This window comes from Varanus komodoensis, unplaced genomic scaffold (genome assembly GCF_004798865.1).
Source record: "Varanus komodoensis strain SLA01 unplaced genomic scaffold, ASM479886v1 scaffold99, whole genome shotgun sequence".
NCBI lineage: Eukaryota > Metazoa > Chordata > Lepidosauria > Squamata > Varanidae > Varanus > Varanus komodoensis.
The window spans coordinates 829,558-841,491 of NW_025336676.1; the positions used below are offsets into that span (position 1 = coordinate 829,558).

The 11,934-nt window shown below is 52.2% G+C and overlaps 1 protein-coding gene across 3 annotated transcripts; it reads right to left on the minus strand.

Annotated features, from left to right (window-relative positions):
• On the minus strand, positions 1-10,615 carry MARCHF2 (membrane associated ring-CH-type finger 2). Of its 3 annotated transcripts, none has more exons than XM_044419013.1 (5): positions 10,095-10,615; positions 5,185-5,417; positions 3,918-4,113; positions 2,688-2,897; positions 1-1,136 (listed from the first exon to the last, which is right to left on the minus strand). In XM_044419013.1, exons 2-5 carry the CDS (start codon positions 5,358-5,360, stop codon positions 978-980), a joined length of 741 nt encoding a protein of 246 aa, XP_044274948.1. In that variant the 5' UTR covers positions 5,361-5,417; positions 10,095-10,615; the 3' UTR covers positions 1-977. The 3 variants fall into 3 exon arrangements, with proteins under 3 accessions (XP_044274948.1, XP_044274946.1, XP_044274947.1); XM_044419011.1 differs by lacking the exon at positions 10,095-10,615 and adding an exon at positions 9,664-9,951; XM_044419012.1 differs by lacking the exon at positions 10,095-10,615 and adding an exon at positions 9,492-9,951.
• Between the last annotated feature and the right edge of the window lie 1,319 nt (positions 10,616-11,934).

Consider the following 11,934-nt stretch of genomic DNA (forward strand, 5'->3'; position numbering starts at 1 on the left):
TTCAACATAAGCTTTTTTTTTTTTTTTTTACTCTTCCTGGGATGATGAGTATATTAAATCCATTCTCAAATGCACAGAATCCTCTAATGCTGGGAGAGCAACATCACTGAAAAAAAGAATGGGGAACAAAAAGTGGAGCCAGACTCCTCCCAGCCCTCCCCCCGCAACCTATGTAGTGCAAAAAATGGGAGGGGGTACAGGGAGACCCTGGGAGGGGGTGCAAAAGGGGGGCAACCTCCCCTACCCCTTCCAGTTCTTTGTTGGGAGTACCAACGCATCCCAGGTGCTGACGACAGATGGATGCTTCTCATGCGCCAGAAGAGCTGCTGCAGGATTCAGCTCTTTCTCAAGCGGCCCATCCGTTCCAGGGAGGGTGTTGCAGCAGCAGTGCCCCATCCTCGGCTTCCCTCACCAGCCACGGCCAGTGCCAACAGTGGGAAGCACTCGCAGACTCCCAAAGCCACGTGGGGGCGGGGCATCTTCACAGCACATGCTCCACAACATGGAGGGAACATGGTGCGATGGCCACATGCCACTGCCATGGCAGCGAGCCAACTGGCTTTGCCTCTTTTGTGGCAACGTTAAGGGACCTGAACTTAGAAGCAGAAATTAAGAAGGGGAGCAAAATTAAAATTACAACAATAATTATAACAACAGGAGATAAGACATATGGATATGGGGAAGAAGTTCCTTCCCCCACCCGCCTGCTATCATTTGTCTGGAAGATGGAGCCCAGCTGAGGGGCACATTCAGGCACCCGGCCTCCCTGGTTCGTTTTCATGTGCCCAGGCTGGGCGGCCTCTTCTGCGCTCTGGCCGGATGGGGCATGCGAGCACCTGTGCCCTCCGCTCTGCCACACGGGTGGTCTGGGAGGGTCTCCGCCCACCGAAGAAGAAAGTGCTGTCCTGATCTCCTGCCAGGTGAGGGCAGGATGGTGCTCGCCCCACACAGCCTCCCTGCGGAGGGCCGCTCCTGGCTCATACTGTCGTCTCATCGGCCTTCTTCTTGAGCAGCTTGGCGGAGATCAGGGAGTGGGAGACGGGGTGCGGGTGCCTTGAGTCCGGGATCATCAGGCGGACTTTCTGATTGGTCCTTCGCCACTCTGAGTACAACTGGCAATGGTAGCGGAATGACACCTGGCCGGGGGGCACAGAAGGGAGGGAGCAAGAGCCGTCAGGAACATGACATCGGGAGAGGCACCTTCCAGAGCAGGCCTCCCAGAACAGTGCCCTCCTGATGCGCTGGGCACTGCCTCCAGCAGCCCCAGCCAGCTGCCAAAGTCCTGCAGGGCGGCAGCTCGGGACTGTCGGAATAAGCTCCCCTCATCCATCTGGCCTTGCTTGCTGTTCCAGCTGGAATGGGCTCCCTAGGCCTGAGGTGGACAAAAGCACCCTGCCCTCTCTGTGGGATCTGTACACGCTCCACCACCACCTCCAATGGGGACGGAAGCCGGTGCAAGTGCTGCGAGGCGGGGCTGCCACGAGGCAGAGCCAAGCAGCAGCCATGAGGAAGGGACCCAGGAAAAGGGCGCGGGTGTGCCAACCACAGGGGGCCCAAGTGCCTGCTGCGGAAGTCAAGGTAGCGGAGGCATCTCCTCCCCGCCACCTGGGGAGGCAGGCATAGATCCAAGACCCACAGTCTCGGGGCAGCAGTGTCAGGCTGCCAGCCACATAGCCAACAGACTCTGCCTGTTCCCTGCAGTGAGGAGGCAGGGAAGCACCAATGTTGGAACCTCCTTGCGAACCAGGGCTGCTCCCCAGACCCTGCCAGAGCTGCCAAGGTCAGTTTCCTCTTCACCATCCCATGGAGGTCATATTTGGTATCTGCCCTGCAGTTCGGAGGTTGGACCCCACTACAGCAGCCCCCAGACCCTTCCTTGCCATCCGACCACCCCTCTGCTTCCTCTGTGGTGACAACCCACCTGCCTGCCCTGGGAACTGAGCTGTTCCAATGTCCCTTCCAGGTTTCAGGGTGAGAGGGGAGATAGAAGTAGGCTCTTTAGTCCACTGAAGCTGCCCATCACTGCTTTTCAACAGTCATTTTAATCCAAAATTCAAATGTTTCTTCTTCAGAAATGGCAAAACTCAAGTTCTCTTCCAGGAATGACTCACTTAACATTCAATAACCAGAACTGTGTGTTCTGTAGCACAAGGAACCAGTGTGAGGGAAAGGCACCAAAGAGATCAAAAAGAGAAGAGCAAATGCTTGCAAATGCCAGGAAAAACAAAAGCTTCCATAAGCTTTTCTGTTTCAGGACATTCTGCAATACAGCCTTCCTCAACCTGTTATCTTCCAGATGTTTTCAACTGCAGTTCCCAGCAGCCCTGGCCAATAGGGAAGGTTGATGGGAGTTCCAGTCCAAGGCAGCTTAGAGAGGCGGACTCCTCTGTGGCAACTGGGCACATAATGCTGGGAGGAAAGGGGGTGTTCCACTTTCCACCCCTCCCCAGTGCTGATGCTGAAGGTGGCCATGGACCCTGACAACCTACTCTAAACACTGGGAGCTTTGCCTGATCCCAAAGCAAGGATTGCTAGCCACTCTCCAGGGGTTCAAACAAGGGTCCGTCTTGGCCCTATCAGAAGACACTGTGCCTCGAATCTGGGACTTGCTGCAAGCAAAAGGGCTTCCCACCTCGCCCATTCTGCATCAGAAGCGCCCATGAAAGGCCTGCCAGAGGGATGCTCACCAGAGTCCAGAGAACGTAGATTGTGAACAGCGCGATTGTCAGGGCAATCAGTCCGATGGCCTCCAGGCGGCTGTTGAACTGCAGGTGGTCCTGGGCCCCACGGAGGCACAGCCAGCCCGAGATGGCGGCCAGTGGGGTGATGAAGAGGAAGCACACCATGTCGCAGAAGAGGGTCCGCTTCTCGTTGCGTGGCCCGGGGTCCTTCAGCCACTGCAAGGCAGAGGGAAGAGGAAGACTCCGACAACTGAGTCTGAGAAATAACCGCGTACGGTATCTAAAGAAAAGAGGAATCCTGCAAAGTAGCCACATGAGCAAGCAAAACAGTCCCGCCCCGCCCTGCTCTTCTCACCTGCTCCTCCTGTCATCTTGTCAGCTCAATGCAACCTCATCCCCTTGGAGCAGGAAAAACATTTCAAGGTGGGGTGAAGATCTTGGGAATTGTAGGGTGGACCGCAGCTTGCCCCAAGCCAGAAAGGGCCAGAAGCCCACAGGATTCCTCTTTCCCTCCACATGAGTGGGGGGTGATTTCAGGCCTGGGTTCCCAATCCAGCGCTCCTGGGCACTCCCCAAATCACCCTGTTCCCTGGCCTGGACCCCTCTTTTGGTGGTCTCCTAGGTGGGAACGTTGAGGCTAAGGCTTTGTGACTGGCAGTCAGAGCATGCTAAGGAGAAACACAGGGGTCTTCTGGGTCCATACCCTTTTCTTCCATCTTGCCCACCAGTGAAATCTGTTCTCCAAGAGAGTCCTCGAGGTGGAAGGTTGCCTTCAGGCTGACACAGGTTCTGCACCCACGGTGCGGAGAAAGAGGAAGAGCAGAATGTGGGAACAGGAGTCTCAAAAGGGGTGCTTTGCTCTGGATGGCCACCCGCCCCCCCAGTGCAACCCCAAGCTGGTGGGAGAGCAGAGGGAGATGGCAGTGTCAGAGGGCAGGACACCTGAGGCACGCCCTGGTCCCTCCCTGTGGCCACAAGGCAGTGGGGCCAACAGGACCCCAGAGCCAGCCGTGGTGTGCACACCTTTGAAGCTGCTTCGCTGAGGCCTCTCCGTTATGGTTGCCCAGTCAGGGAAGCATCGCCTGAAACAGTGCCCGGCAGGTGCTCTGGACTCAGGCAGGGTCAGCGAGAGATGTGGGCCGAAGCACACGGAGGTGCCACGTGGGCAGGGAAGACCCATTTACAAGGCGCCGCCACCAGTGCCTCCCGCTTCCTGCCCCCCAGTGGCTCACCCACCTCTATCAGGGGCCGGGGTCGCCGCTCCACAACGAACTCTGTGTGGCAGAGCTCGCAGTAGCTCGTGTTGGAGGAGGAGAGCCACCTCTCCAGACAGGTCTTGTGGACGGCCCCCAGTGTGCCGGTGCAGTCGCAGGGTGAGAGCAGCCCCTCTCCACTTCCACCTTCGTGGCAGATCCGGCAAATGGGGCCCTCGCTGCAGGGGAAAGAGGCAAGGGACACAGTGCTCAAACTGCCACCAAAGGCTGGCAGGGACAGCGGGCCGGTTCATGATGGGGGAACTGCAGGGAATCCTGGCTCCACCAAAGAACCCCTTGCCCCTGCCCACAATCCAAGACAAAAGGGGTTAACTTGCAGTTTCTAACTCGTATGACAATTCTGAAGAGCTGCACAGATCCTGGGCTTGGACCGAGCAAATTCGCTCCTGCTGCGTTCCTTGGGATGTTGTGCTGCACCCTGGCCCCTCGGAACAGGCCTGCTTTTTCTCTGCCCTGAGAAGCTGACTGGGGTGACCTCCAGCCTAAGAAAGTCTCCCTGGGAGGGACTGTTCATCACGGAAGCTGCCAGGGCCAGCTCAGCCCCTGGAGCAGAAGGGTCACCCTGCCAAGCATGGTCTCGAGGCCTCTGTTGCATCGCCCAGCAACAGTCAGTCTCCCCTGAATGCAGTAGCGTGCAAAGCTCTTTGGGCTCCCAAAGCCCTTCCCTAACAAGTGCATCACATCCTGCCTTGCAGCCCAGTGCTCTGGAGAGTGCCGGCTTGGAGGAGGTGAAAAGGCCACAACACAAACAAGACTTCCTTCTCTGCACAAAGAGGGAGCTAACAAGTGCAGGATCCGAAGTGGCCTTGTCCCACCGGGAAACTGGGAGGCTCCTTAGCAACCTACACAGACCAGCATTCAGGCTCTGGGGTCCCAAGTCAAAAAAGCACCAGGTGGCCTGTCTTCGGGAGATTCCCATGACCCCCGGTCTCCTTCCTACAAGCATGTGGCTCATGAGCCTCTGAGCAACCCAAGACCATTCCCAAGCCCCAAGCTAAAGGAGGGCATCAGTGCAGCTCCTGACCCTTTGGGGTGCTGGAACCTCCCTTGTCCCCCATCCACATTGCCGCACAGGGCTGCCAAGCAAACTCAACCCTTTGAGGTCACAAAGCCTGCTCAGCCAGGATGCTTTGGGCCGAAATGGTCTGGCTCACTGGATGACCCAGCAACTCCCCCACAGGGCTGGCCGCCTCCAAAGCAGCTGACAGGTGGGGCTAGGTGGGACTCACCTCTGTGTCCCCAGGGCCTTGATGACAGTGGAGAGCAGCCGTCCATCCTTGGCCGTGACTTGGGTGATGTACTGGGGGCGCCCGAGGTCTGAGTCTTCCACCGACTTGGTCAAGGCAGTGCTGCCCGGGCAGTCGCACAGCGAGCCAGGGAGATGGCAGCAGTCGCCGGGGGTCATGACGATGCGAGGCAGAGGCAGAAGCTTCAGCAGCCCATGTGCAGAAGCATGATGACCCTAATGCAAGTGAACAATGAGAGAGCGACAGGTCAGAATGGCACCCTGGGCACATCTTGGCAGGGGTGCAGCAATCTGAGCAGACAGCCCCCAGCTCACCAGCCCCTGCACATGCACCGAGCCTGCCTGTGCCCCCCCCACACACACCTTTGCAGGACAGCCTTTCCCTGTGACTTTATCATTTACATGTTATTTGAAATATTTTATTTCACTCCTCAGCCAAAAAGAGGCTACTAGAGGTGCTTGCAATTGCTCAGTACAGAAATAAAATAAATCCCTGTCCCCACAGACTTACAACACACACAATATATGAGGAAAAAGGGAAGGGGAGGGAAGAGGAAAACAAGGAAGAGTGGCACATTGGTCTTGGTTCACAAGTGTTAGGGCACACTGGTTGGGTGGGGGGAGAATCTCATGTAACTTTATATAATGTCTCACACACATGTGCACATTTTAACTGAACCACCGAATGAAACTCACAGAATGCATTACCTAAGATTACTTGAATGTGGTGACCTCCTTATTCAGAAAAAACTGCACACCCACCAGCAGTGAAATCCTCAACAGTTGTACAACCCACAAAGATGACACGTTGGCAAGAGCTCAAGGAATGGCAAAGAAACACAAAGGGGGAAGGAACAGGGGGAATCCTTTCCCACAGTAGAGAATAAGAGGCAAACAGAAATAATTCTTCCTGCGCTCCATCCAAGCAATTGATACACTGTGCTTAGTCAGCAATGAGACCAGCAATTCCCGGAAGCGTAGCAGGCATGACTACTTTGCCAAGCAATCCTTGGCAGAGCAAAATGGGTAGCCCCTCCGCCTCTCCCCAGTCACCTTCTGCTCAGTTAGGGTTCCAGGTATCCCACCTGGCTGGTAGAAGATAGCCATAAAGCTAAAAAGCACATTCAACCTCATATTGAGTAATATTTTCTCAATTTCAGAGGAGCTCTCAGGGCCACCTTCCACTACGAGGTGGGAGCTACAGGTAAACGGTGTGGGGCAGAGTCAAAATGGGAAACACACCAGCATGTTGCAGCTTGAAGCTCCACTGCTTTAACCTGAAAGCTTTCAGAGAGCCATCTCAGGGCAGTTTTCCCTCCATTTTTTAAAGACTAAGCCAGGAAACTACCCAACAATTACTGGCTGAGTGAAGGGGAAACGGGCACAGCCTGCAGGGGAATCCCAGAAGTCTGGACAGGAATACTGGTACTGATGTTTCCTACCCCCTCTTAAAGGAAAAATGTTCGACAGTTGTAGGGTGCCACTAAGACTGAGAGGGATGGTTTAACTTGGAGTCCTGCACTGAGCAGGACTCAGTTGGACCTGATGGCCCCTTCCAACTCTATTCTGATGGCCAGAGGATGCCAGGCCCAAGCTGCAACTACAGACACCTTTCTGATCCCAAACTCCAGCTCCAGTCTGAGCTCCAAGCACTTGCCCCACTCTGGGTGCCAGACAGAGGGGATCCCGGAGCAATGAGTCAGTGAACCCCTCCAAGGCACTTTTCCCCCAAGAATGAGATGACACAAGCTGCTTCTGGAGCAGCCCCCAAACATTTCAGAGTGCTCAAAAATGACAAGGACAATAGACAGACAGCAAGTGTACTCAGAAGCCCAGAAGAATGGCAAAACCTGCATGATACAGGTATTTCTGGGTATCTGCATCCTATTGAGTTGTGGTCAGGAAACACAGATGACAACTGAGAAGAGAACACTGAGCATGCAGATGGAAATTATCCGGAGGCAGTGCCTGATACTACCTAGCTGAGTGATATTCCACAGACTGGCAGGGGCTGCACAGGCTTTTGTCTACATTTCCTTCCCTAAAAGAGGTGGCCATGGTTCGAGTCCTCATGACTCCAAATACAGGGTGAACTGATACAGGAATACAAGATGTAGGCTTCTATCAAATCAGACCTTTCAACCATCCAACCCTTATTGCCAGGAGCTGGCAGGGCTTCTCCAGAGTTTCAGGCAGAGGTTTCTCCAGCCCTAGCTGAAGATACCAAGCACTGAATCCAGGATTTCCTGAATGCAAAGCCAGTGCTATGGGCCATCTTTGAAGATTCTGGCTGCAAATGAAAGGCTGCTTTGAAACAGGAACACAGGTCTCCTGCTAAGTCAAGCTCTGGCAGCATCTGGCTCAAGAGTGTCTGCACATATCGGACAACTCTCTTGGCTCACAGCAGCTATCCAGAGTTTTGAGCAGGGGCACTGAACATGGGATTCTGCCACTAATCCTTTCTCAGTCACATCCCATCTTGCCCCTCCTGATCAAGCCGCCATCCCCAACACATGCGCTCAGCATGCTCCCACCCCTCCCACTGCTGCACCACCAGCTTGGTTCTCTGCCCCCCCCCACTCATTCTTCACACTGCATAAAACACACATGCAGGCAAATGGACAGGCCACTGCCTTTCAATGGTTTTTAAAAGGCCATTAGCTGAACAAGCCAAGCAGACCAGATATACGTACCGCTACTGCCTAAACACATGCACACCACTCACTTGGGTATTTAATTCATTCCTATCCCTCCATTCCACTACAAAGAGTACACAGCGCAGCTGACGACAGACAAGAACACAAGATCAAACAAAAGATACATTTAATACATACAAACAAACCAATCACAAGTCCACTGATGAGGACAAATTGGTCTATCACCATCCTTTAGCCAAAATGTTAAAAGGAACAAGCCTGTGCTCCGGTAGATAGGAAAAAGTCCCAGATGAATCAAACTTCTACACATCCCAGCATTCTCTGCTAGTTTTTTCTGCCTAAACAAGCACAGGATTGTGCTCTGAGTTGGAACTAGTGTAGAATTTTCTAGTGTAGAATGGAAAATCTACATACATACACTTGTTACCCAAGGCAATATGTTTCCCAATACCTGTTGCAGAGAAATGCACACAGAAGGGTGCTGTTGCACAAATTTCCTGTTGCTGACTTCCTGTCGGGGCCTCCACAGTGGGAAGATGACATTGGATGAGATAAACCTTTGCACATGACCAAGCATGGATCTTTGGCTGTTCCCACAAACACCAGGAAGAAAGGAACAGCCATTGACTCCAGCTTTTGTTTGGGGTCTTCGTCTTCTTGGATACTGGGTTATACAGAAACATCAGGACATCACTTACACTGAGTCAGAGGCTTGGGCCATTATTGGGCAGCCAGTATTGTCAGTGCCAGTGGACAACAAGTGCTCTTTAGAATTTCAAGCAAGAGCCTTTCCTGGCTGGACCGGACATGGCAAGCACTGCATGCAAAGCAAGTGTTCTGCCTTGGCCCCCTTAAAAGATATAACTATGGTTCTGCACAAAGGCCCAGTTGTAGCAGCAGGATAGACAGCACACTGTCTCATAACCAAGGGATGAATATGAGTTGTCACTGAACCCTGGGGTTACTCTGTTGTCAGAGCTCAGCTGCACTATGAAGCCATGATTTGAGCATGAACAACGAAGAGAGGCAACATATGGTTTGTTGATGGGGAGTGAAATGCAGTCTGTTATCTCAACAACGCAACTTGACCCTTGGAAATGGGTTATTTTGGATGGCCATTTGTATTTCCAGTGTAATATTAGTTTTTTTAGCTGTCAAAAGGGTGCATAAAATCAACTTAAACAGATCTTGAGTTTCAAGAGGTGAGTTAAAAACAACATGCATATCTGTAAATATTAAAGATCTTTCTGTCACAAAGCTTATCCCTATTATCATCGCCCCACAAAAAGAAACGGCCCTTGGATACTGCTTAAACATATGAATAAGAGATGCATTAAAGTGTTGAGAGTCAATGTGGTGTTGTGGTTAAGAGTGTGGGACTGGAACTCAGAAGAACTAAGTTCTAGCACCCACTCAGACATGGAGAGCTCCCTGGGCAACTTTGGGCCAGACACAGAGTCTCAGCCTAACCTACCTCACAGGGTTATTTTTGAGGATAAAATTGAGGGGAAAAAAAGTCACTTTGAGTTCCTTGGAAGGAGAAAAGGCAGGAAATAAATAAAAACTAACCACATCATATCTCTAATAATTTGGATCAAATCCTACTGAAAAGGTATAATGGCACTCAACATACTTGAAGCATCCGGTTTTGTTTCCTTCTAAAATAAACGCCAACGAAGCAACCCGCTGATCAGGTACTAGAGTATATTCCAATTCATCGTGTACCCTATGCATTCAGCAATAAAAGGTATTTACAAACATGCTCCGTGGTTCTGCCTCAATCCTTATTTGCTCTGAAAGCTTACAAACAGCAGGACCGAGTTCGATTTCGAGCAGAGGTTTCGGTGGCACATTCCAGCTAGGGGAGGTACCCTCCAGATGCTGCCAGCTGGCAACGCAGCCTGACGGAGGGAGCGTGGGGCTGGAGTCCGGCTGCCCCTTCAAGGCTACCAGTGGCCCCCGCAGGCTCGTGAGATGAACGGCGAGCGGAGGGGAGCTCCAGAGGCCATCTAGCCATGAACACAGGGGTGGGAACCCGTGCGTGGGCTTCTTCCCCTAGCTGTCCCCTGCTGGAAGAGGGACATTGGGCCGTGCAGGCCAGGATACCGGGCTCCCTCGAGGCAGGCCCTTCGCACCCCTTCCCCACACCTGCCAGTGCCCTCCCGCCCCCTCCGTTCTTTCTGCAGCGCCTGTCACTCAATGGCCAAGCCCCGCCCCTTCGTCTCCCCTTCGTTACCTGCGCCCCGCCCCTTCCGCTAGAACCCCGCCCTTCCGCTCGTCGTCCGTCCGTCAACGCCGGGGCCCGGTCCGCCCCATCTTCCCGGGAGGACCGTGGGGAGCAGGAGGAGGGAGGCCGCTCCTGCGGCCGCCTCCGGCTGCCTCTGTCAGCCGAGTCCACGGGAGCTGCGCACCTGACTGGAAATGTGGGGGGCGCCCACTCGTAGCTCTCCGCTTGGCCAATCAGGACAGAGAACCTTCCGGAGGCAGCCAATCGGCGGCATGAAAGTGAAGGAGTGCCCGCCTTCTTCGCAAGGAGGGAGACGGAACTCGCGCACGCGTAGCAGCGGCGCGAGCCGTAACGGTCATGAAGACGACTGGCCAATCGGAGCCTTGGACTCGGGCGGAGGGAAGACAAGTAAAGCGAGGAAGGGCGTGGTCTGTCAAAGCAGTAGCCACGCCCCGCTGGCTCTGTGTCAGGATTAAGGGCTCAGGACGGGGAAGCGAAGTGGAAAACAAGCAAAAAAATCTTCGAAGAAGTTCGTCATTAGCCTTCTAGGCTTGGTTCTTTTCATGGATAACAGCAAAGCCACGATTAAGCCATGTTTGGTTTCCTGTTTCGAGGTTATTTTTAAGGAAGCCCTCGGTGCAGCTTAGATTGTGGAAACAAACAGCAGGAAGCAGCTTGTGGAGATATTTTGCCATTCTGTTTTTTTAAGTTGTGTGGAGGATTTCCTTTTTCTTGTTGAACTACTGATTCCTAACATTCGTTATTACTATTTTAAGCTTTTTGAAGGGCTTTACATGGCGTTTATGGTGTTTAAGCTTTGTTTTCAGAACTACACAGAAAGTAAATTGTTCTTACATGTTTAATCCAGACTTGGAAGCTTGTAAAAAAGGATGTCTAACAATATAAATCACTTAAAAAATTTCAGTGACATGGAGAGGATCAATTACCTGGCTGGCAATGTTGGCAGGAAAAGGTATTTTTCCAGAGCACAGAAAACCCAAGAAAGTTGGTCCTTGCTTAATTTCTGATGGCAAGGATTTCAAAAGGCATGCAGTAACTTGGGAGTAAAGCACTACATTTGGGTTTAACAGCCCTTTAGGCCAGAAGCAACACAGAGCAAGTTCAGTTATAGAACATGATTGGGCTTATACCAGATGCCAAAGTAGCCATGTCCACAGTAAGAAAACCTCAAGCTCCCCATCAGGCTAATTCCTTTATGAGGTCACAAAACAGTGTGCAAGCTCTAGTCTCGGAGAGGAATGTGGGAGGAGGATGCAGACATTCAATCAAGTCAGGGAGTACAATTATGTGAGGAAAGATCCAAGATAGAAGGAAGATCAAATATGAGACAGATTCCATAAAGGAAGCCACAGTCTTCAATTGTTAAGAACTCAGCAAAGGATGTGTTGGAGGGCTGCCATAAGGGAGATGACTTGGAAGGCACCTAGCAAGACTTCAAAAATAGGAGCTTCATCTCAGACCACAGCTGTTGCCCTGCTAAAACACTGGTGCAACCAATACTAGTAACCCCACTTGCTTTTGATCTAAATTTTAGACCAGTCTTTAAATTTTGATGGCACAAAATTTTACTTTAGAATTGCTATAGTGGACATATTTCCATGTTGTAAGGTCAGGACTACACAGCCTCCATCATTTTACCCTTGCATTTTCATTGATGCCGTGTAATTTATAACCAGAAGCACCAGTTTGTTCCATTTCATGGCACTTGATTCATCAGCACCAGAGTAATCAGGCTTGTAAGTAAACATTGGATCATACCATCTCACTGTGTATAATAGGGTTCCATCCTGCAGGAACAGGCTTTCCGCCTTTCCCAGATACCTGCAAG

Excerpts from the sequence above, each read along its gene's own strand:
- MARCHF2 (XM_044419011.1), bottom strand. The coding sequence starts at position 9,711 with ATGTGCCACCGAAACCTCTGCTCGAAATCGAACTCGGTCCTGCTGTTT. Across the intron at positions 4,114-5,184 it reads AAGGCCCTGGGGACACAGAG|CGAGGGCCCCATTTGCCGGA; the intron begins GTGAGTCCCACC and ends TTTCCCCTGCAG. Across the intron at positions 2,898-3,917 it reads GACCCCGGCCCCTGATAGAG|TGGCTGAAGGACCCCGGGCC; the intron begins GTGGGTGAGCCA and ends TCTGCCTTGCAG.